Raw genomic sequence first — 24,148 nt, forward strand, 5'->3', positions numbered from 1 at the left:
CTTAAAAACTTTTATCACCATTTGGTAAGTCAACACCATCGCCCTCGGTTTATTTAGTGTGGGTCAGCCTATAATCATATCATGAGGGAATATTCATCATCATGAACTTAGTCAATATTATTTTGGAGTAGCACTCATCTCTAAATATGACATGCACTAGAGGGGAGATGGAGTTGCTAATAAACCCTATCAATAAAGAAGTCATTGAAGTAAGGTTATTAATTGACAACCCAAGTTTTCAGGAAACATTAAAGTAAAGAATGTCGGTAAGGCTACATGTGTCGATCATGACCCTTTTCACCTAAACATTAATCACCCTCATAAAGACCACCAAGGCATGATCATAATTTAAGTCGAGGTATCCTACCTCTTCCTCCTTAAAAGTTATCTTTATATCACCCTTCATCATTGAATGTTTTTCAATAGTAGCTCAGGCATAAGACTTACAACATGAGAAAATGTACCACCTAAGGTAGGTCTACTATTAATGATATTAATTTATTTCTCCACTAGCACTTTAGGTTGGGATGATGATTCTCAGTACTTTAGAACAGACCACCTAAGGTATCCTAATTGTATGAGTTTTTCAATATACTCTTTTCAAACACGATATTATTCAGTGTCGTGGCCATGATGATCTTAGTAGAATTGATAGCACTTGAACTTGTCTCTTTTTGCTAATGGGTCTTTATTGGGTTGGGTCTCATGAGAGTTCATTCTTCTTTATCTATAGGAAAATTTGGTTCTAGTCATATTTAGAGAGGTCAGCTCAGGCATTAGGTGAGGTAATTCAGGTTGTTCATTTCTTTTCCATCCCAATGACCTCGAGGTTAAAGTTGATTATGGTTGCTCCTACTTTAGCTTCTCTATCATGACTCCTCATGCTTGTTTGAGCCTAATGCCTCAGGTACAATTATCAATAGCTTCTCTATCAACAACAATAAAAGATAGGAGGGCCTTAGCCCCATTATTAAGATCTATATTATAAGTGATGGATAAGCATATATTATACTTTGTATCTCATTTGTAAACTGAGCAACGAAGTCTATGAGTATTTCTTCCTCTCTTACTTAAGCCCAAAGAGTATTGTTGCTAAAGGTTGAGAGCATATGTTCTGAAGTGAAGTTCAAACTCTATCACCACCTAAGCAAAAGAGTAAATGAAAAATTACTTTAAGCGAGCATATTGTCGGATCTCTTAATCTGGTCGGGAAAGTGTGACACATTAAGACATCTAAGATATCATATAATAATATTTAGACATGGAACGTTGTAATGTACTCCATCGAGTCAATTCTACCATTGAACCCTTCCAAGGATGGGAGACGAAAGTTCACTGGAATTGATTCCTCGTAGATATTTTTGATGAATGACGATTAACTTGATATGGGGTAGACTAGTGCCTTCCTTTTGATTGTTAAAACTCTCATTGTATCTTCTCCAAATGCTAGACCATCTACCATTGTTAGATTTGCAAGGAATCCTCTATCAAGTTTGTTGATTAGGTCTTGGATTCAAGTAAAGCAAAGTGAGGGTAGTACAATTCATTGAATTTCATGGTTGGAGATATTGGCACCGCGTTGAGTTAGGAAATCTCAACGGGTACCAATGGTGATGGAGCTAGGGATTATGGTTGAGTTAGTGGTATTATCTATTAGACCAGTTAGGGTAAAAGTAGAGCGATGATTTATATCATGTCCGTTAACATCTATACTTATTGAGTGAGGTTTAAAAATACCTCAACGGGGACTAGGAGGTAGCCTAAGGTCATCCCTAGGAGAAGAGACCCAAGTCGTTGAATAGACGCCAATATCGTATCGAAGTTTGCATTAAGGTAGATGCACCAATGTGCGAAAAGGGTGAATGCTGTCCTGGTTGAAAGTATGATGGGTCAAGAGTAATACATCTTCGTTCCGATGTTTATTAAGATGATTAATGGGTGAGTGTTCTTACGATATCGAGCCATCTTTCTAACTCCAAAAATGTTATAGGAAGATATTATTAATAACCAGGTCAGCATGATGTGGTTAAAGCTCGTATGTATAGGGTTATCCGAGGTGCCTTCGATGTGGATATATCGAGCACTCAAGGAGATTGCCCGAGATGCCTCAGGTGAAAATGTTGAGCTCTCGAGGAGATCATCCAATGTGTCACTTGTGTGAAGATCGAGATCAGGAGAAGTTTCTATGCTGGTCCATCTGATACCCAAGTTAGTAACCTGAGGTACATGAGTACAATTGTCAATGATAAAAAAGTGATCCTATAACTATATTAAAATTATGCTTTTATATATAATATTGAATGAACGACGTATTATGTGGAATATTATTTAAGAATAGTTTTTAATCATCTTTAACAATCCGAACTAGTTTCTTTTTCACTTAGGAGACAAAAGTAAAAATAACCCATAACTATTTGTCTGATATCCACATAAGTAGATAGGTAAAAACTAACTTTACTATCCTTCTTTCAGCCTAATTATTATACGAAAAACACGTGTCATTCTATAATAATATTCTCCCTATCAAGCTGTTTTTCCATGAAAAATTAGCTAGATAGCAGTTGTAACGTTCAGATAGATACAAGTTCTATTCTATATTAAGCTAGATGTGATTCATCGTATGCTTTCTAAGATCTGAGGCACTGCCAAATAGAAGAAAACAAACTTTGATGGTGGATAGAGCAGTCACTTTTGTGAATCACATAACCTGAAATATAATTTTTTTTTGAGAAAAAAATAGTCTTTCTTTTTCTTTAATTCAAGTGGCAAGCATTGACAGCAGCTACTCCTGAACTGGCTTCAACCTCACCACCCTTTCTTTCTCTTCCACCGGTAAAGTTCATTTTAATTATCACGGTCCAAATCTGCGAGCTTTTGCATTAAGCCATTGCTGTAGCTACAGAGCTGAGTCGAGGCAGCCTACGGAAGTGATAGTGGACATTTGGACGAGTATTTTAGAGGATGCATGAAGAAGGTGGGAGCGGTAGTGCCGATAGTGCAGTCCTGACATGGAAAGCGGCATCCACATCCAGAGTCGAGTCCCGCACCTGCTTCGCACGTGAACCTATTTATGAAAAACCATAAATAGATGGCTTATTTGAAAAATATTAAAATATAAAAAAGTATATAAAAAAAGTAATTTTTTTAATTTACCTTCACAAGTTATATGGTCACTTATGTTTCGTAATATATTTATTAACTTTGTATGTATTTATATGCAATGGATTATTACTACTCTGTTTCATGATATAGATATGTGTTTTTCTAGTAAGGTAAGTAAAACTCAATTAAATTTAAAGTAAATAAAAATAATATATTTTTTTATCATTAATTTTATTTTCTCTGTTGTTTCACTCAAAATTGAGTACTTCTGATCGATGTCAAACCACAATTGCAGTCAAAGCCGAAGCATCCATCTCGAGTCGTCACTTAAGCCTTTAAATAGAATGATCGACGGAGACAATGGGTAAGATATTATTGTCAAGTATGCTTCTAATGATTCATTCAATTCACCTAAGATAGGAAGTAAATTATATATGTTGAGCCACCTGCGATCTAAGCTTTGCATGGGCTGCTGGTCAAACCTAGGCATTTCCGTTTCCCTCTCGATGAACCTCTGTCTTCGCTTTGTCTTACCTTAATCACGAGAAGGTCCACCATTGGACTTCTTCTTCGTCCTCTTCTTCTTCTTCGCTATCCAAGGAAAAGAAAGAGAGGCAGCAACATCAAAAAGGTACCCAAGTGCAGATAAGTACTCACAACACGATCACCTCCTCCGTCCACGTTCATCCCCGCTAACAGTTCCGCTTTCGCGAGAATGAACCTGCCCGCCGCGCCCGTCGAGGTTCGTTGCTCCCACTCCTAGGCATTAAACTATATATATACGCCAAGTTGGACACGCTGTAATCCCCACCCGAATCCAAATCTATTAGAAGAGCCGGGGCGATAGTAGGGGGGGAAAAGATCTCATTTTTCCTCCAGCAATGGCTTCCATGGCCGCCTTCATCGCCGTCATAGCCCCAAATTCTCTCCACTCGATCTCCAATCCTCTTAGGCCGCAGCTCCCTGCTCGCCTCCGCCGCGCGCTGCCCCCACCCGTCCCCGTCCCCGTCCCCTTCGCCGTCGGCAAAGGCCGGAGCACTGCCCTCCGCCGCGCCGCCGCTGCCGCGTCCTGCAGCCTGATCGAACCCGACGGCGGCACGCTGGTGGACCTCGTTGCGCCGGAGGGCCCGGCGAGGGAGGCGCTCCGCCGGGATGCGGCGCGGTGTCCGCAGATCAAGCTCTCGAGGATCGATCTCGAGTGGGTCCACGTGCTCAGCGAAGGGTGGGCGAGCCCGCTTTGCGGGTTCATGAGGGAAGCTGAGTTCCTCCAAACACTTCATTTCAACTGTCTTCGCCTCGGAGACGGGTCCATCGCCAACATGTCGGTCCCGATAGTGCTCGCGATCGACGACGCCCAGAAACGGGCCATTGGCGACCGCCGCAGGATCGCGCTTGTTGACGCCCGGGACAAGCCGGTCGCCATCTTGAGCGAGTAAGTAAATTTCGCTTCTTTTACCTCTGTATGTAGGAAAAGAGTTGTCAGTTACTATAATAATGTGATTTGTGTTGGCCGACATTTCTTGATTGATATTAGTTGATGGTTAACTGTGGTGGGAATGCATGATTACTTATCGGAGTCAGTAGTCGTCTCTTTTCTTTTGCCTCTATAATTTTGAAGCATTACGGTGACAGTCTCTTCAGTGTTATTGGGTGTGTCTTCCATTGAAGTTTTGTTGCCCTTTTGTGATGTCTTAGAAGTTGACAGCACTTAAATTCGTGTTACATTAGTCGATAATTACCTGTGATTGTAGATAATAACTAGGCTTTGTTGCTTTATTAGTTAAATTGTCGTACCTTGGTAAATCGATGGATTGTTCAAATTTGATCTTGCCTTTTTACATGGTGACAGTGCCATTGTGCCTTCTTCATTCATGCAAAATCCATTGATTCTGGGAGGGCAGTAGATTGATTTGTTTTGCTTTATTAATTTAGCTTAGATGTATTGTTTGATGCCAAGGTTCGTTAATAATAATTTAATTTTGATCTGCACTGGTGGTCTTTGTTCTAATGACACATTGACTAATAATACATCCAGTTGATAAGAGTACTACGAATAAAGAAATGCTTACTCATCAAAAACACAATTGCATCGTCGAGTAAGGATTCCTAGGTCCAGATTTCAGAATTGTTTACTATTAGTTAAAGTTTGCTTTTTTACGCTGAGAATATCTAATGACGTCGGGAACCTGTCGACACTAGGGATTCACTCATACAATGGGTATTATGGGACACTTACAAGCCAGCCAGTGACATACATAAATTTTTTAAACTATGATTAACTATGAATGACTCATGGAATGAAACTTGTATAATATTTCTATTCATTGTGAAACTATAATAGTGCTGTTTCTTGCAATTGTAACCTTTTCTTTCTATATAACAAAATGATTCTTTGAGGCTGAAGGCCAAATAATGCAGCTTGAGAATTTTTTTTTTCTATTTTTGAGGGTATACCAAATTTGCACCTTTTTCATCATGCTTGCAACACCAAGTCCGACTCATCTAGTTATGCATTCTGTAGATGCTGTTTCATGATGACTACTTAGTGTCATAAGAGTTTGAAATTGACAAAAAGTAGCCTGTTTTTTTCATTAGTTACGTTCATAAAAATTATGCTGTTTCCTGCCTCTATTACTTGTTCTTTGCCTCATTGTTTCTCTTCTTTTACATTTTCAATCAATCTTCAAATAAAACTAATATGCGGTTTTGGCACACTCTAATACTTATCTTTCGATATCAAATAAGGTGCCTAATGCTACCCTATTACCTTTGTCAAACACTAGTCACCAGCGACTTAATATTGATCGACAATTCACTGGTTTTTGTAATAGGCTGCATTTGACAAGGCTGTTCTGTCAATCTTGTTTATCAAAGCCCATTAATTTATGCATATTCCAACATTATTTTAGATTTTTAGGAACCTTGTTGATTGTGTTTTGAAGCATTGAGATCTACAAGCATAACAAAGAAGAACGCATTGCAAGAACATGGGGAACAACAGCTCCTGGGCTGCCATATATCGAGGAAGCAATAACAAACGCTGGAAACTGGCTAATTGGTGGAGACTTAGAGGTTATAGAACGAATTAAGTACAATGATGGTCTTGATAAATACCGCCTATCGCCAGCTGAACTCCGTGAAGAATTTTCTAGGCGCAATGCAGATGCAGTATTTGCCTTCCAGCTGCGCAATCCCGTACATAATGGCCATGCCTTGCTTATGACAGACACTCGTAGATGCCTTCTTGAAATGGGCTACAAAAACCCAATTCTTTTGCTTCATCCCTTGGGAGGCTATACGAAAGCTGATGATGTACCCCTTCATTGGAGAATGAAGCAACATGAGAAGGTTATTACTAATACAACTACCATATATTTTTCCTTATGATAATATGCACATCATCCAGGGTCTTTTTCTTTTTCATTTATCTTCCTGTAGAATTCCATACTCAAATGTTTGTACCCTGTAGCAGTCTTGGCATATATCCTTCTAGATACTAGGTTATGCATCTCTATCCCCACACACACGTTATCTGAAATTTAAATCATGCCTTTGTAGATATATATATATGCTTACCCCTTTGCAACTTTGGTATTCATAGGTTCTCGAGGATGGTGTTCTTAACCCGGAGACTACCGTTGTTGCGATTTTCCCTTCCCCCATGCACTATGCTGGCCCAACTGAAGTTCAATGGCATGCAAAATCACGCATAAATGCTGGTGCAAATTTCTACATTGTGGGCAGGGACCCAGCAGGTATGAGTCACCCAATAGAGAAAAGGGACCTTTATGACGCTAACCATGGGAAGAAGGTGCTCAGCATGGCTCCAGGTCTCGAAAGGCTTAACATCCTACCGTTCAAGGTATTTCAAACGCTTGAGAAATTTCAGTTTGATGATTTGCTTAAGTAGCTGTATGGTCTTTTCGAGATTAAGCTTTTTTTTTTCTTCTCCTGAATTAGATACATAGCTTTACCGCCTACACTAGATTTAAGGATAACGGAGACAAAATACAATTCCAAATGTAAAACCCTTGCTTGATCCATATGGATCAGAGGTTAAGCTGAAATAAAGGAAAACGTTTTCATAGTTGGAAAACTTGGTGGAAGCTTAATCCTGTTACAAGCTATTCTTGACACTACATTTATAAGCTTTTACAACCATGTTTATCCCATTTTTTCACTTGTACATTATATGGTACCTGTTAATACCGACATTGTGTTGTTTATGTATCACATGCTAGGCCTCAGCATGACCCGTTAGTTTATTTCGTTGTAGGAGTTCGGTATGATATAGATCATTAGGTGATCTATGATTTGGGAAACCTAGTAGAAACTTTAACTGTTTCATAGGCTTTCTGTATTGATGTCATTGTTTGATAAACTACAAGTGGCCCTATTGTTATATTCTGAAATCTATGGAATTACCTACCTATCTTCACCAATTCCTTCACTTGTTCCTTTTAACAATGCATCCTTTACTGCTGATTAATGCAACACAACAGATTTAATGCTTCAAGTATCTTGGGGATCGATGTGGGTTCTAAGCATTTGTTTCTTGATACAAGTTTAGGTAGCTGCCTATGACAAGAAGCAGAAGAAAATGGCTTTCTTTGATCCATCCAGACATCAGGATTTTCTTTTCATCTCCGGTACAAAGGTAAATTCTGTTTTGCTGGGGAACATGCTAATCAACACCATATAGAACTGCTTTTGAGGTAGCATTGTTAATACGCTAAATTCTTCTTGTAGATGCGGACTCTCGCAAAGAACAGAGAGAATCCACCAGATGGCTTTATGTGCCCGGGTGGATGGGACGTATTGGTCGAGTATTATGATAGCGTGGCTCCACAGGGAGCCAACAAATTCCGCGAAGCTGTTCCGGCTTGAACCGAGAAAGGTTGCTCATCAAGCAGCATATTGGCTCTCCGTGTATGATAAAGAAATGGATGAAGAAACCCTGTACTACTTGCAATGTGTGTACGTACTTTGTATGCAATAACTCCTTGTGTGTGTGCAAGCGTGACGATGAAGAACTCGATGAAGCTGTGAACTGTTACCACAGCATGTATGTACAGACTCTGCATTCACTGACTTACGTGTGCTATGTGAAGCAATGGCTGCAATAAAATGTGTACAAACACCGATATCCATTGCAACAATCGTGTCGTTTTGTTGCATGAAGTTTATGGGAACTGATCGAGACCGTGACGAGCTAAAATGTCACGAGGTATATATTCTGCATGTGAAATTACGAGAATCGACTCGAGTTCTTAACAAGAGCTATAAATGCTGATTCTGCTACAGTGATCTTACCGCAGGAGGAACCTGGAAAAGCTCGCTCGATTCAAGTCATAGCAATATCAACCATCGATCAAACTGCAGTTGTATATCATCCGTCTCGACCAAAAAAATGTGTAACCAGTCTCTTCCCTATGACTGCTTGCTGATGACAACAGACAAACAAACACACGAGACACCGATCATGGTTATCACTCTGGATATGTATGATTGTATGACGAAGAAGAAGAGAAAGGAGCGATTTGGTCTGTCGTTTACGGTGCGTCGTCGAGCGGTCTGCGAACCGCGCGCAGCTGCAGGGAGTTTTCGAAGCAGTGGTCGAAGCCGTAGTGCGGGTGCGTCTCGCGCCATGTCTCTTGCTGCACATGCGTGTCCCAGTGTTCGCCGCTGCTGCTCTTGCCGTACTTGTGAACCCACCCGGTGCCGTTGTGCTGCTCCCCCCAGGTGCGGTTCCACCGCTCCCCCCCGTGCCGCCCTTCCCACCACGTCTCCCCCTGCTTCACCCCGTGGCCGTTCCGGTGGAAGTGCTCGTCCCACTTGTCCCCCCATTTCGACCACCCATCGCCTTCCCACCGCTCCGCCCACTTGTCCGTGTACTTCATGCTGCCACCTCTACCGTCGTACTTCTCCCCCCATCTGCAGAAAACAACATCGGATCATCGTGGTGTAATCACGAGGTTCTCTTACGACATCAAACGAGGCGAATCAAATACCTCTCGTGCCAAACGTGAGCATGGCCAGCTTGCAATGGTGTCCTGGGGTCGATGCAACACCATTTATGGGCCCATTTTTCAGCTTGCCCGGAAGCATCATAGTGTTCCCACCACTTCTCTTGCCACTCCTCGCCCTCGACGTTCTTCCCCCATTTGTCCGCCGTCTTTTCCATATGGATTAGCCCAATCCTCGTGTCCTGAAAAGCCAAAAGACACACGTTTCACCACTTCAGAAATCCTAACCCATGCTCGATGAATATGATCAATTGCGGTCATGAGGGCAATCCATGTCTTTCTTCTTCTAAACTACCCAAATAAACCAGGAAAAAAGGGTAGATATATTCTCACCTCCCACATCGATTCCTTCCAAAATTCACGCCAAACGTTTCCAAACGCATCACGTCCAGACTTCTCCGAACCGAGCTCTTTGTATTCATACTCATCAGCAGCCTCCCAAAATTTGTCTTCCCACTCGACAGTTCTGTCTGCGCTCACACCCCGAGTCAATGTCCACCTGCAAGTCACCCCATCAGGTCTTTGTTCTATTCCTGTCTCTCTCCACCACTTTGAACCATCCGGATTAACACCATGATCTGATTCTTCATTGCTCTTGCCGAGAGCTTCGGCGGCCTCAGCTGCATTTCTTGAGAATAGCTCATCGACCTTTTTCTCCTCTGCTGCAGTAGACAGCTCCTCTGTGGTGCATGTTTCCACTTTATCAACCTCTACGAGGGACTGAAGTGGAGGAAGAGGAGGATTGTGTTTGACTTCAGATAATGTGCTCTCTAGAGGGATTGCTAGAAACTCTGTAGACTTCTCCTTTTCGATCACGGAATGGGATGGATGTGGTTGTGAGTTTAGTTTCCGTGCAGACTTGAGGCCAGTGCCATCGCCGATTGGTTCTCTCTGGCTGTCTGAAGGAGGTGACCATGACCAAAAATCCGGGCCAGGAGATCCATTTTGTGCATTTCCTGATTGATAGAACTCTGAATGTTCTTGCTGCAATCCTGATTCAAAGGAAGAATTCTAGTAAAAGCAATCACCAGTCCAAGTTTCTGCTTTACATTAGATATGGCTCAAGTGGCGGAAAATGAACGTTGTCATCATTTGTTACACGTAGTAGACAAGAAGAGAAACAATCTACATCAAGCTATCATTATCGTATCAGGGAAAATCCATATTCAAATGTTGGTGATAGAATGCATGTAATGAACAGCAACTGTGACTCTCCAATCCAGCCCCAAGCTACAAGTGGGGGTGTTGGAGGATAGTTGCAATGGTATTTAGGGCTAGTTAAGCATTTTGGGCAACATGACGAGATGTCTATCAAGTTATCAGGTCCAAAATTCCAACGCAATTGGACTACTCACATATCATATACTAGGGATATTGATTCATTAACCTGCAGAAGTGATACCTATATGTCAAGTGTGCATATGCCACTGGAGAAATGAAGAAGATGTGAAGCACAAAATGATGTATTGTAAACCACAGTGTTGTGTTGTCAATGTAAAACATTGCTTATGAAGAGTTGGAAGTGCTCCTACATGTGACTTATGCCTTCTTACAAGAAATATTCCCGAGACTTGAAAGAATAGAGTTGCAAGAATGCAATCTTGCTGAATTAGGAAACATGCAGACTAAATTTTCAGTAATGAAGAGAGACATCATTCGTTATTACGGGAAAAAAGATGTGCAAATACTGAGATGAGGAACTAATTCTTGATTGTTTATCGATTAATCCCAAGAAAGTGCAAGGAACGAATCTTTAATGGTGCAACCCAGTCGAAGCAGAAAGGGCGGCGGGGTTACGCACCTTGTTGAGTCGGAGACGCATCGGGGGGCTCCGAGGCGGCGGGGAGAGGGGACTTGTCGAGGAGGGCGCGGGCGGCGGCGATGGCCGCGGCGGCCCGGTCGATGACCTGGAGCCGCTGGATCCGGTCCCGCTCCTCCGTGGGAACCTGGAGGAGCTTGTTGAAGTGCTCCGTCTTCGCCTCTAGCGACGGCTCCACGCTCCCGCCTTCGCCCCCCTCGGCGGCGATCCGACGTGACGCCAGGACCCGGCGCTCGCGCTCCATGGCCTTCTTCCACATGTCCAGGTAGGAGCTGCCGTCGGGGCCGGCGGCTGTTGCGGCGCACCGCGGTCTCCGCCCGCCGCGCCAGGGCGCAGCAGGGAGGAGACCGCTGCGGAGGTTGGCGCGGGCGCAGGCGCTAAGTTGCACCGACATCGTCAAGAATTGGGGGAGGAGTTGGGGAATGCCACAGAATGGTCTTCTTATAGAGGGAAAAATATTCGATCGTAAGTTTCTGGGGTTCGTTATAATCCGTAACTACTTTCTTTAATGCCAACGGAAAAGTTCATGCTTTGCTTGGGATCGAAGGGAGGGAGCGATGCGTCGTTCGCTTTCTGTTGGCTGTCTCATCTTACCCACTCGTGAGTTGGAGCGAGCGAGTTGGGCTTTGGGCTTCGTAATCCGAGAGCGGTGCGAAGTTGCCACGTGGAGGTTCCTACGCCGTTGGTCGGCTGCTTCCTGCGCAGCCCTCACAAAACCACGTACCATTCTGGGGGGATGTGATACTTACCATATGCTTAATCGTGATTGATTATATTAAAACTGCACTGCAGAATATATTATGGAAAGGATTAAGGGCCCGACTTATAAAATTGTTTCAAATAATTTAGGAAACAAATAAGAAGTGAACTTAATTATTAATTTATTTATTTACATTAAATTTTTTTAGATCAAGCTATTATTTTTTAGGACATTTTCTGGACTAGTTAATATCAATTTCACTCTTTAGCACACTTAGTTAGCCGCTCGTTCTTCACTAAATCAAAAGATATATCTTTCCAATAAATCCAAATGAGTTAGCCGCTCGTCAGAGCGAAAAAGCTTTGATTTGCTTGTGCGGGTTGCGCCCTATTCTCCAATTACATCGATCAAACCGGAACGTCACTACTTATCGGGGATCGAGTACCGGAGTTCTCGCTCCGTTGCTCCTCCACTATTATGGAATCATAACAAACCATGTGCATGTCAAGATGGTACTGGTTGAAAGCAGGTGGAAGGGACGTTCTAATGGTGCACACGACGTGTTTGTGGTAATTATTCTCATTAAAGTTGGGGCGGGGTCCAAACGAACTCGGGAAGAGCAGCAGCGACATCGCTCTTTGATGGCAGAGCGGAGGACGTCACGGTGGTAGCCCCACCGCATCTGCGGACTTGTACAGCTTTGCACCCGCAACAGGGGCAACAACATGTGCTGCCACCTCTCCCTTTCGAGGCCTCCCACCACCGTTCGAACTACCGTTACATCACAACTACCGTTCGAACTAACTGCACGCAAGCCTTACCGCCTGTTCTCCATCGCCACGAACATGTTGCCTCCGTTTCCCTTTCAGAAGACGAGCTTGCGGCGGGGGAGAAGGGGACGGCGCTCTGCCGCGCAGCCGGCGTCGGCGAGGTCGCGGATGGTCTCGGCAACGAGGTCCTTGAAGATCAGCCGCTCGATGTGGAGGACGGCGTCGGACATCTCGGCGGCGGGCTGGGCCCACCCGTCGGCGCGCCCCGCGGCGATGTCCTTCCGCACGGCCCCGCACGCGGCCCCCTCGTGGTCATCCGCGGCCTCCTGCACCCGGACGCGTCGGAACTCCGCCCACACCTTCGGCAGCGCTTCCTCCTCTCCCCCGGCGCGCGAGAAGGCGTCCCAGGGCGACACGTGGCGCTTGCGTTCCAGGATCTCGGCCACGGTGTCGAAGACGAGGCGGTGGTGGAGGCAAGCGGTCTTGGACTTGTCGGGGGCCTGGCGGCGGCATCGGCGCTTCTCCAGGATCGCGTACACGGCGTCGGAGGCGTCGCCGTAGCGGTCGGACGCGCGGAGGACGTCGCATACGTAAGCGTAATCCTCGTCCGCCATGTCGGGCCCATCGATTCCGCACCCATGATTCGTTGACGCCGCGGAAGACCAATGCTCCTCTTCCCAGTCGTCCGCCACTTGATCTGCGGACCAGATTGCATCAAGTTCCTCAAATATCAAGCAAAAAGGGTCCGTCCTGATTAAATCTAAAGCAGGAAAAGCCGCAGTCTATTAAAGAAAGCGAAATAGACAGGTGCTCTTGCCAGGTTGGCCACAGCTGGGCGTAGAGAAGGGCGGGGAGTTGGTTTCGTTACACTACCTTTGAAGTCGATGGAGCGCTTGGCGAGGGGCGAAGGCGAGGGTGAGACCTCCTCGCCGAGGTAGGACAACGAGTCGAGCACCGACACGGGGCTCGGCTGCTGGTCCGTCGCGGTGTCCTGCTCCGCCCCCGTGAACGCCGCAATGCTATGTAGTAGCTTGTCGCACCGCTCCAATAACCTTCGCCCCGATCTCTGCAAATGCATCGCCGGTCCTCCAATTAACAAATCATGTCCAAAAAGAACAATGCCAAAAGACTTGTATTTATGAGGAGAAACAAGCAGCAGTACTAGTCGATGTTGTTATACTACCTCGAAGTCTAATTGAGGGGAGGCACAGATGCTACTCCCAGAAATGATAGTTGTGGCGTCGTCCTCTGCCGGCGGGCAAACCCTCTCCCTAGGTGACGCATCCGCCGTTGGCCTCCGGCTCCTCGGCGATCGGACGGCCAGCGGATCCGGTCCCGTCCTCTTTGGACTCGACCTTGGAGAACTGACGGTCGACATTCTCCGCTGGGGCTGCGCGCTCTTCTGGGCCACCGCATTTAAATGTCTCCTCTGCACCGGCGAGCTCGGGCTCTCGGGCGACCTAAGCGCTCGATTCCTCCGCTCGTTTCCTCCCTTGATGCTCCGATCGACCGTCCCCCGCTCGCGGCGGACTGGCGGAGCACTCTGGCGACAGGAGCCGGGTCTGGGCGGCAGCGGCTCGCTCCACGGACGCTGCGGGGGCTTCGAAGCCGGCTTCATGATGACGATCGGGGCGTCGCTGGGGATCTGGCTCTGGTAATCGTAGATGAGAGTTCGATGGCCGGTGGCGCTGCTATCACGGGGTTTGGAATGGAGAAGCCCCCTCAAATGGAGCGCCTCCAGGATTTGTTTCAGAGTGTCCAAATCCCTCGCCGGTTCGTCGATTCCTCGCATCCTTAGCCGCTTCTCGATCTCGATATAGAGAGTTCCTGACTGCTTAGGCTCCGGGAAGAAGTCTTCCGCATCGAAGAAGCTTTTCCGGTGGAGCGGCGGGAGAGAGTTCGTTCTTGGCGTCGGCTCGAGCTTCTTTGTCTCATTGAGCCTGAACTGGGCCAGATTCACCGTCTTAAAGAACTCCTTGGTGGAGATCGGGGCGGCCTCGCATGGCAATGGCGGCCTCTTGTGGAATGAGCCCGCGTCCATGAACCCGTAGTACGACGGGTCTCTCCGAACCCGGGACTCGGAGGCAGATCGCCGGAGTTCAGCCATTTCCAACTCTGTTCTACAGACGCCGCCGACGCTGGGCAGGGCGTCGAGCCCCATTAGCCGCACGACGACACTTGGGGAACGACGCTGCTCGTCCGCCGCCTCAGAAGCGTCAGACTGGTCCCCGGAGGGGACCGGAACAGCCGTCCGGATCTCCCGGGGGCGGAGCTTGCCCTTTGCGTCGACCACCGCGCGGCTGTCGAGAGAGAGCCTTGGGCCTTCGCGGAGCCTCCAGGTGGTCCTCGCCCCATCCTTGGCCTCGAAGACCGGGAATGGCAGCGGAAGCGTCCGCTGCCCCGGCGTCTCCGCCGCGGCGCGGTTCTCCGAGCAGGCCTCTGGCGACGACGGCGGCGGGTGGCTCTCCTTCAAGAACGACGAGGACGAAGCCTCCGATCTCTCGGACGGCGACGTCGATCCGGCAGTCTGATACAAGCCATCCGACCATCAGAAAGGCAGCCAAAAAAACATGAATCACATGTTTTAACTCCAACATTCTCACCGAGCAGGTGGCGAGGCGGCGGGCGGAGTAGTGGCGCCTTCCGGGGAGGACGTGGTGGCGGTCGAATATCTGGAGGAACCCAGCCATGCACCCCATCTGCCTGTCGATCTGCCGCTCGAGGCGCTGCTCCTGGGCTACCCCATTGCCGACGCCGGGCGTCATCTTCCTCCGCTTTCTCCGGCGACCTTCTCAGGTCAGATCTCGGCCACTCTTCCTACCTCCAACTCCTCTGCTCCCAAACTCAGCTGCACCCTTTTCGCGCACACACACATGCAACGCTTGTGCGCAGCCTTTATTCATCGCAACTCCCGCTGAAGTGCTTTTAGAGACCAGAGCTCGACAACTAAATGACGTTACTGCCCCTAGTGATTCCCTATAATGCCCAACGCATCCCCGTTCTTGGGCGCGATGGGGCAGTATAGGATTTTGCGCGGGCAGAGTCAGGCATCAGAGCGAGAGGGAGCTTTAGGGGCGCCCCTTTACGCCTTTCGAGCTGCAGGCGAGTTTGACCGCTTGACGACGAGACGAGACCCTCCCCAGCTCTTTCTTACGCGAGTCGTCTCCATCTCGACGAGGCGCTCGGTAAAAATTATTTTACCGTATGCTCCGGTGACAGCCACTTCTATCACATTAATAACAATATAATGATAATATAATTTTCATATAGGTGTGGTGAAAGTAATCAGCTATGGGCGTGCAAATGTTTCGCCAGAGCGGTGCTTCCATTTCTAGGATGTCACATGGCAAGCAACACCTGATGTTGATGTTGGCTTTAGGATTCGTTTTATCTCCATTATCATCCAAAACTTTTTTAACTTTGCGCCGGTGAGTGCGTGATTCATTTTAGCCTCACTCGATTGAAGAAACACTTGAAGGATGAAGTTGAGCCATCTCCTCTTTCTTCGCTACTTGAATGTAGCCAGCCAGCATCTGTTAGGCTAAGGTGTTCGCATTAACGCGCTTCACGTACCTCCCGGTGACCGCACCACTTTTAACCTTTTTCACTCCGTGATAGTGAGCACACGGAACCTTTCGTCGGCGTCACCCGAGCCTCGAGTCTGTACAATGTTATCATCACCAAACGTATGGGGCACAGCATTTTGTCGTCTGTTCTCGTGTATCCACTCTTCACGATGGCCTAGAATTAGGAAAATAATAGTTTGGCTGGGATGAAATAAGAAGTGCGTAGGGCTGCCTCAAATCTGTAGCTCTCAGAGGACCATGGATCAGTACACTCTTACGTACTCCCAATTTGAGTAACTACGCGAAGGCTACGGCATGCCGTGTGACGCGAGTCACGTGACTCCTCCGGCGGTAGAAAAGCCGAGGGAACACGCAGGGCGTGGATGCGACGACCATGTAGCCTTTCGGTAGCAGCAAAAGTGGGGGGAGTCGGCCGTGGAATGTCTCGATGATCATGATGAATAGGGTCATCTCCTCTGGGCCGATGACCGCCGTACGCGTACCCCCTACACGAGACCCGCGGCACCTTCAACCTCACTCGGCCAGAGTTTGGCAGGTCCATATCGCAACGTCTATCCTTCTTTTATAAATACAATTATGTGAGACGGCTTGTATTTGTTGACGATAGAATCCGGAGCACATAAGACCCAACTTAAAATCCTAAAAGAGGCTGTTAGCGACACAAATTATAGGATGTAATTATTACAGACTGGACCTGCTTCTTGTGGAGGGGACCATATCGATCGATCCTAAAAAGATAATTTTGGAAAATTCCAATGGTGGAGTATAATTATGAAGCAACTATTAAAATAGAAATGACTACATTGCAAGACAGCTGTTAGGATTTTGCAGAGAAATCAATGCCACTACAGAGGCCATCGGATCCATATTTATATCATATAGACTGTTGATTTGCCTGCTTAATAATTCATCTGAGCACACACACTGTACATTATGGGGACACGGCCAGCTCCTCTAACAGCGACGCATTCTCTACACCGCAACATGCTGTTCCTTTATGTTTCTATCGCACATTTATAGCACAATGAACATTCTTTGCTTGGGTCTCTTGTGCGTTGAGGTTGGCGGTCATGTGGGGTGGAAGCCTTTAGCATTAGATTTATCCCTTCTCTTCAGATCTCCATCTCCTAAAACATACGTTCAGACAAAGCAAAAAGCTGAAGGAACAAAAGGAAGGCCATCTCCCTTGCTTTTCCATGTGAGATCCAATCTTTCTTTTTTTCGCACACTCGTCTCTCCTTTACATGCTCCTCACACATGGAGAAGGTCTCATAAAGCATGTATGTATACTACATGCATGGATGGCTTTGTTCCGCTGTATAGCTTTTCATTGACACCACCCACTCCCACATGCATCCATCCATCCATGCAGGCGGGTGACGTGTACCATTTGGTTAGGCCAGCTTTAACCCTAGCACACTCATAGCCATCTGATCCATATCAAGGGGAGGGATATCAGGGCCTCAGAATAATGAGGTACGTGCTCTTCACTAGTTCCCATGCGCTGGTTCTGTGATTGTGGAGGGCACAAACACTCAGGCCAGTGCACGGCTCCATTGTCCTTTGATCAGCCACCCAGTTCTCTCTCTTTGCCTGCATTCCTTGTATCTTCTTCCACCCCTTTCACCCCACTCTCACATCCCATCAGGCCACCATTTGTTCAATTACTTTATCCAATTGCCCATGGAGATCCTTTTTCATATTCTGTGACGGATCTTACAGACACGTACAATTTTTGTGTTTTAACAATGGTGAGGCTTGTGGTTGGGCTAAACCAACCTATTTAAAAAAAAAACTCTCCTACCAAATCTAGATAGATTTCTTTGGTACAGTTTTATATACTACGATCTCAGAGGCCATTCGGCTAGAGATAGATCTAGGGTTTCTGTTGAGCAGCTCTGAACCATTCTCTTCTCTTCCTTTGCTTCAATAAAGAATGGTAGTAGTGTTAGGCTTCTTGGCGTGTGTAATCTCCTCCATGATTTCAATATTTACGATGATCATGAGTGCTAAGGCTGAGCTTATATTTTGTAGACCTAGGTTTCCAAGGAGAGGAGCGTAAGAAACCTGTCCATCATGATTGGGGGTAAAGATCTCTTGGAAAATGCCAAAATTCCTTGTAGGCCATGACACTTGAAGAAGAGAGTCCCTAGCAAAAAATTTAATAAAGTAATCAAACTTTAATTAACTGGAGAAGGATTGGGGCTTGGAAATCTATCCATCATCAGTAGTATCATAGCCTATATATATACATGACAGTACACGAGGTCTGATTATGTGATTTCATATGGCTGGTTATGTTGTAATGGGATCAACCCAAAACTTTGTGTCGTTATCCCAATCAAAGTTGGGTTAGTGAGGATCAAACTTTGGCATGAACATCTTGTCAAGAGCAGCAACACATCTTACACTTGCAAACTCAACAAAGCATATCTTTTTGGTGGACTGGCATCCGATTTAGTCAATGAAGCATCATCCTTGGTCGGCACTCTAGTTTAGAGAGTCCATCATCTCAAGAGATGACCATGTGATAGAAAGATGGCCACAGTGACAGTTCTAGTTAACAAGGAGGGAATCTTTTGGGAGTGGCATACAAGGAAACAACAGCATTATGACTGGAATTGGAGTGAGGGCCAGGGCATGTACCCCTCACCCTGCAATCTCTGCTGTGATGACAGTGAGCACAGGGGCTCGGTTCTGGGGAGAACCAATGAGATGAGGGGCATAAGGCCCCAAGGTTACATCATCCCCTTTGAATGGATGGGGGTGATTTGAGGTCTTGTTACTCTCCCCGCCATGCCTGGGAAAATGAAACCAAAGCTTAAGCCATCTTGTGTGTGTGTGTGTGTGTGGCCATGAGACGGTGCCCACCTCACGTCTGCCTTCTTGGTTTGTGGATACGAAGCTGTTCATGTAAGACATAATACATGGTGATGAAGCAAACTATAATAAGCACACACTCATGTCATGGAAATAACGATAGTGATGTCAAGTTACTTGACTACTAGAAAGTAGAAACTATTTATTCTCCGTCTCACACTCGCTAGCTTGATCCGTCTGTTTCATGATTCACATATACACACAGTTGGCACTGTGGATATATATGTTTGCGACTTAATCTGACATGATTGGCGGCCAAGTGGGCTACTGGCATTTCCAGAGAGTCGCAAGGTTATCTCTGAAGACAACAGTGTGACGCATCCGAAACAGATTATTGAAGGTGAAGGACAGCTTCACTTGCTCGTGATCCCTTCTGCCCTTCGGGTCGATGGTGATGTTATCATCAGCCCACTTAGGTAAACGTATCAGATAACTTACTGTGATTTGATGTTCTTTCTTCAGAGCCATGTTCAGCGAGTGCCAGAATCTGAATCCTCTTCCATTACCTTCTTCTTTGTATATTTGTTTGCATGATATTAGCTGCGGGAATTGCTCGAATGTGGATAGTCATGACACATATGAGGAGCGGAGGTGCATGCTTTACTTGGAGAATTATCCCTCGCAGGACAACCGTAAGGAAGCTGTCAGAATGCTGAGATCCATCCAATGGCAAAGCAACAGGTTCAGTAATGAGCCACTCCCTGCTGAACCTACCTTTGGGTGGGGGGGGACAAAGATTCACACTGAAAGCCAGGTGGATCATTATTGTGGCTCTGAGGTCACCAGGTCAATCAGTCAAACTGCCAAACCTGGTATCTATGTGGTGTCAGGAGTGATGACAAATAAGCAACCACTGACACATGAACATCAGCTGGTTTATCCGATACAACATGATGATGTTGATGATGCAATCGGAGCATGCAGCCCAGCTGCTTGACAATATGACTGAATCAGATCAATATTTTTGCAATGACTTGAGCATGAGCTAATCTTGCACAAGGAGGAGCAGCAACCTTCCATGTCCCAGAGCAACTTGACTGAGCCAACTTTTGCGCCGATACCAGAAAGTTTCTGCTTGCCTTTGTCAGCTTGTGACTGTCTAGTAGGATTTACAGGCTTCTGAATTGAGAGTTATTATGCAGCAAGGACTTGGATTGTTCTGTCCACCCCACTCATTCCATTATTGCAGTCACTAGGACAATTGTCAGCCTACAAGGTGGCACATTCTGAACAAGCATTGAAGAGCGGTGGAGGACCATCGGCTGGCTGCTTGCCTGCAGCAGCGGTGTGCATCACCTTTAAAGTTTCATTGAGTTGGATCCCAGCTATAGGGGTGATGGTCCCAAGAGTCTCCAACACGTAGGCCTTGCTTGTGCATCGGCACCACACTCCCAGTAATTCATCCGCACTGTTCGATTAGGCTTCACCGGAGTCTGGAGAGACTAATGCATTCTTCAATTGCTGTTGCAGGTGAACTCGGATGATTGTGCCGGCCGTATCGGTAGGAGGGGAGGACCACCGGCCTTGAAGGCAAACACAGGGTTGAGCCAGCATTGAAGCGGAGTGCGGCAGCAGGCTGCATCTCTTGCACTGGTGTGTACCTTCAAAAGCTCTACATATTTGGATTCTAGCTGAGCATGATGGTCCCAAAGGTCTCCTGCTCCGAGGAGGAGAGGGTGACCTTGTTCAAATGGATTCATTGATCCTGGCCAAACTTGTAGGTGAGCTCCAGGTATTCACTTACTTTAATCCAAGAGATACTCCGTGATTCCACCATAATTATATCTATCGGCAGATCTTTCGATGTGGAACAGCAAGATCAAAGCTTGGGTCGTAAGTTTCTCGGCTCCCAACATTGGTCACCCTGCTCGCATGGAGTTGTCAGTCTCATCTACACGGCTCAGTGTTTGCGAGAGAAATGACCAACAAATGGGTTCTTGAACGGAAACGAGATGTATAAAATGCTGCTGTTGTCATGGCTGGAACATCAAAAACCATGCAGTCGGTATCTTCTGCAGGTTTAGACTACTAGAAGACTCGTCTCGGAGAATGTTATAATGAGCATATGGAGGGGAAAAAGGACAGTTTGTGGCCAAGTACGAGGCGGCTTGAAGCCTTCTTCGACGGACAAATTAATAGGTCGATGAGCTTTCGCGGCTCACGAGTGGCGGAGGGGGATAGGTTTATTTGGGAAGACCAGGAACCAAAGACGACGACTGTGACTCTTCTTCGAGGCTGTTGGACGAGATGACTTATCACAATTGTCTGCAGTCAAGCTGAAACACTTTCTACGGTCCGCGGGAAACTGTGCGAGTGTTCATCCCTGAGCTTACGGCCAATGAAATGAAGTGATGAGTCGGGCGTCTCTGAGCCCGTGAGTGACAAAGCTACAGGATAATTATGATTACACCTCTCTCTCTCTCTCTCTCTCCCCCCGCGATGCAGAGGACCACCACGGCAACTTCCTTTTATGTGCGCACAAAGTTCCGGAGTTCCCACCTTCACCAGGTTCACACTTCTCTTTGTACTACGCTTTTCCAAACATTTAGAGCCTCCACGAAGGATTGAACTTATCTTTTTCTTACAACAAGGATGACATGTCGCATTGTCATCGTTTGCAGAATGAATCGCATAATGGAAGCTCTGGTTTAGGGGGTCTTCAAGATGGGCTGCAGAGCTCTGGTACAACACGGTTGGATCCATCATCCCTGATTTCATGCTTCATCGGTTCTCAGGTTGGCTTTCGATGTCAATAAATTATAGGATTTACATAAATAAAGGAACATCAATTCTTTTTTCTTAGGGAATATCAAATCTCGTTAATCATCATAATCAATGGGTATTAATTTTATTTTATTTTTTTATGTAGCAACTCTGACATCATGAAAACATAAGACAGCTTAGTAGAAACCAATTTAAAATTGAAACCTAATAAATTAAATTATCATGATGATCATATCTTGGTAAATATGTCTTGTTGATGATGAATAGTAGTATGAGAACTTATGTCAAATGATCCAAAATCAGCAAACATGCCAAAGTATTAGAGGGACTAATAGTTAGATTATCAGATTGTGAATAATAGGGTCTCACTGGGGACAGACATGTTGAGAAAAAAAAAAACATATTAGAATTTATTCTGTGCTTTTAAAAGTTTACATGATTAGATTTATAAGTTTGAAGAAAACAAAATAGGTACACCCAAAAACTTTTAAGATGGAATAGCTGAGAGTATTATCACAAAGTTGGTCATATCAAATTGATGAACAATAACACAAGATGAGATGCCATTAATTTGCATATATGGCGGTAAGAGCATAAGTAGATTGAAGAAAAACATGAATTCCAAATATATATATATATATATATATATATATATATATATATATATATATATATATATATATAAAAGCTTTTGTGTTGCACATCCATTTTGTTGAAATATTCCTAAGCATGAAAAACTAAAAAATAGTTTCATGTTGATTTAGATTTGCATCTTTAGGCATTGTTAGATTGAAGGATTTTAATGGTATGAGAAAATGAAGTTTGATTTTTTTTTAATATTTTTAAATATATCAAATAACTAAAATCAATTACACATCAAATAAATCCATGTAAAACATAAAAAATCATCAGCAAAGATGACAATAGAATGGACATTCATCCATTACAAGTAAAACGGATAGACACATACATCAAGATGAACTAAATCTAAAGGTGTATAATAAATAAAATACTAACAAGAAAGGACAGAACAATTTATTTTTCATTTAACAAGATAATATTCAAAATAATGAGAGTAAATGGACCGTGTTTCATAAATTTAATGTAGTATGTAAAAGATTTAATGATGCATGTTTTATAATAGAAATAATTTTCTAAGTAGATACGATTATTATAAAATATGATAGAAGGATATTATTATCATTTATCGTTCAATACGTGTCATTCATGTGGCATCTAGACTAAAAGAAAGACAAAAGTTGCTCTTCATCGATCTGCTCATGTGGACATCGATCTAAGACAAGCGATTATAGACTATCTCTACTCTTGTTGTATATGTGGACAAAAGACCAAATTGAGATGATTAGAGACGGCTAAAAGTTACATTTTCAAAGAATATTTAATAGAATATGTTGTTCCTGGGCTATCATTTATAAAAGCTCACTTTTAACATAGCTAAGGAATCACTTTTCTACCATTAACAATTGTACTCATCTACATTAGGTTATTAACTTAGGGCATAAGAGAGATCGGCTCATAAAATCTCTTTCGACCTCAATTTTCATATAAGTGGCACCTCAGATGACTTCCTTAATAGCTCGACATTTCTACCTTAGAGGCACCACAAATAACCCTGTGCATATGGGTTTGAACCATGAGTTGATTTGGACGTCAACGACATCTTCTTATAATATTTTTGGTGCTAGAAGGAGAGCTCAATTTCGTATGAATGTTTGTCCTCTGATCCTCTCAATCAATATTCAAGTAAAGAGATTTTGCCCCTGACCCACAGTACTTTCATCCAAGGGGCTAGCAGCCACCTTTTCCACACATCGATGCACCTATATCAACACAGACTCCAATGTGATATTAGCACCTATTCAACGACTTGGGTCTCTCACCCCTGAGTCACCTCTTGTCTTGGTCGAGATGTTTTTAAACTTTACTTAGTAAGTATAAATGCTAACAGAGATAATACAGGTAGTTGCTCTACTTTTGCCCTAGTTAGTCCAATAAATGATACCACCAACTCAGTTGCAATATCTAACTACACTACCATTAGAACCCATTAAGATTCCTCGATCTAACATGATATTGACATCTCAGGAACACCTGAGACTTATCGAACTATCAATTGAGGGGGTACTTCGGTCCCTGATCATGGAATTTAGCAAACTATACTACCCTCACTCTGCCCAGCTTGAATCTGAGACCCAGTCAGTGGACTCGATGGAGGATTTCCTATGGATTCAATTATAGCAAATAGACCGACGTTTGGAGGAAATATGATGAGAGTTCCAACAATCAAAAGGGGAGTCGTTGGTTGACCCCAGCTCGAGTCGATCACCATTCGCCCAAAAAATCTAGGAGGAATCGATTCTAGTGAATTTCTATCTCCTATCCTTGGAAGTGTTCAATGGTAACGTTGACTTGATGGAGAATATTGTATCGTTCTATGCCCAAATATCTTTATATGGCACCTTGGACGTCTTAATGTGCCACACCTTTTCGATTATATTAAGAGGCTCGACACGAGAATA

At 44.9% G+C, this 24,148-nt stretch overlaps 3 protein-coding genes and 1 long non-coding RNA gene across 4 annotated transcripts; 2 read left to right on the forward strand and 2 right to left on the reverse strand.

Moving 5' to 3' along the window:
* Window positions 1-3,805: 3,805 nt before the first annotated feature.
* On the forward strand, window positions 3,806-8,261 carry LOC135619953 (ATP sulfurylase 1, chloroplastic-like). Its single transcript, XM_065122477.1, has 5 exons — window positions 3,806-4,534; window positions 6,045-6,450; window positions 6,704-6,964; window positions 7,673-7,759; window positions 7,852-8,261. The coding sequence occupies exons 1-5, from the start codon at window positions 3,984-3,986 to the stop codon at window positions 7,987-7,989; spliced, it is 1,443 nt and encodes a 480-aa protein (XP_064978549.1). The 5' UTR covers window positions 3,806-3,983; the 3' UTR covers window positions 7,990-8,261.
* On the reverse strand, window positions 8,233-11,364 carry LOC135619952 (protein LIKE EARLY STARVATION, chloroplastic-like). The gene is made up of 5 exons (XM_065122476.1): window positions 10,930-11,364; window positions 9,462-10,120; window positions 9,114-9,310; window positions 8,659-9,036; window positions 8,233-8,545 (listed from the first exon to the last, which is right to left on the reverse strand). The coding sequence occupies exons 1-5, from the start codon at window positions 11,339-11,341 to the stop codon at window positions 8,533-8,535; spliced, it is 1,659 nt and encodes a 552-aa protein (XP_064978548.1). The 5' UTR covers window positions 11,342-11,364; the 3' UTR covers window positions 8,233-8,532.
* Window positions 11,365-12,037: 673 nt separating this feature from the next.
* LOC135619954 (protein LONGIFOLIA 2-like) lies at window positions 12,038-15,450 on the reverse strand. The gene is made up of 4 exons (XM_065122478.1): window positions 15,021-15,450; window positions 13,601-14,944; window positions 13,291-13,483; window positions 12,038-13,114 (listed from the first exon to the last, which is right to left on the reverse strand). Exons 1-4 carry the CDS (start codon window positions 15,180-15,182, stop codon window positions 12,513-12,515), a joined length of 2,301 nt encoding a protein of 766 aa, XP_064978550.1. The 5' UTR covers window positions 15,183-15,450; the 3' UTR covers window positions 12,038-12,512.
* Window positions 15,451-18,984: 3,534 nt separating this feature from the next.
* Window positions 18,985-21,386, forward strand: LOC135618408 (uncharacterized). The gene is made up of 3 exons (XR_010488993.1): window positions 18,985-19,300; window positions 19,425-20,605; window positions 20,680-21,386. It is a non-coding gene; the product is annotated as an uncharacterized LOC135618408 (long non-coding RNA).
* Window positions 21,387-24,148: the final 2,762 nt, after the last annotated feature.

The sequence above is a fragment of the Musa acuminata genome, chromosome BXJ2-8 (assembly GCF_036884655.1).
Source record: "Musa acuminata AAA Group cultivar baxijiao chromosome BXJ2-8, Cavendish_Baxijiao_AAA, whole genome shotgun sequence".
Taxonomy (NCBI): Eukaryota; Viridiplantae; Streptophyta; class Magnoliopsida; order Zingiberales; family Musaceae; genus Musa; species Musa acuminata.

Excerpts from the sequence above, each read along its gene's own strand:
- LOC135619953 (XM_065122477.1), top strand. The coding sequence starts at position 3,984 with ATGGCTTCCATGGCCGCCTTCATCGCCGTCATAGCCCCAAATTCTCTC. Across the intron at positions 6,965-7,672 it reads TTAACATCCTACCGTTCAAG|GTAGCTGCCTATGACAAGAA; the intron begins GTATTTCAAACG and ends ATACAAGTTTAG. Across the intron at positions 7,760-7,851 it reads TTTTCATCTCCGGTACAAAG|ATGCGGACTCTCGCAAAGAA; the intron begins GTAAATTCTGTT and ends TTCTTCTTGTAG.
- LOC135619952 (XM_065122476.1), bottom strand. The coding sequence starts at position 11,341 with ATGTCGGTGCAACTTAGCGCCTGCGCCCGCGCCAACCTCCGCAGCGGT. Across the intron at positions 10,121-10,929 it reads TGCGTCTCCGACTCAACAAG|GATTGCAGCAAGAACATTCA; the intron begins GTGCGTAACCCC and ends CCTTTGAATCAG. Across the intron at positions 9,311-9,461 it reads GGAAGGAATCGATGTGGGAG|GACACGAGGATTGGGCTAAT; the intron begins GTGAGAATATAT and ends TTGGCTTTTCAG.
- LOC135619954 (XM_065122478.1), bottom strand. The coding sequence starts at position 15,182 with ATGACGCCCGGCGTCGGCAATGGGGTAGCCCAGGAGCAGCGCCTCGAG. Across the intron at positions 13,484-13,600 it reads CCCCTCAATTAGACTTCGAG|AGATCGGGGCGAAGGTTATT; the intron begins GTAGTATAACAA and ends ATGCATTTGCAG. Across the intron at positions 13,115-13,290 it reads GCGCTCCATCGACTTCAAAG|ATCAAGTGGCGGACGACTGG; the intron begins GTAGTGTAACGA and ends TCTGGTCCGCAG.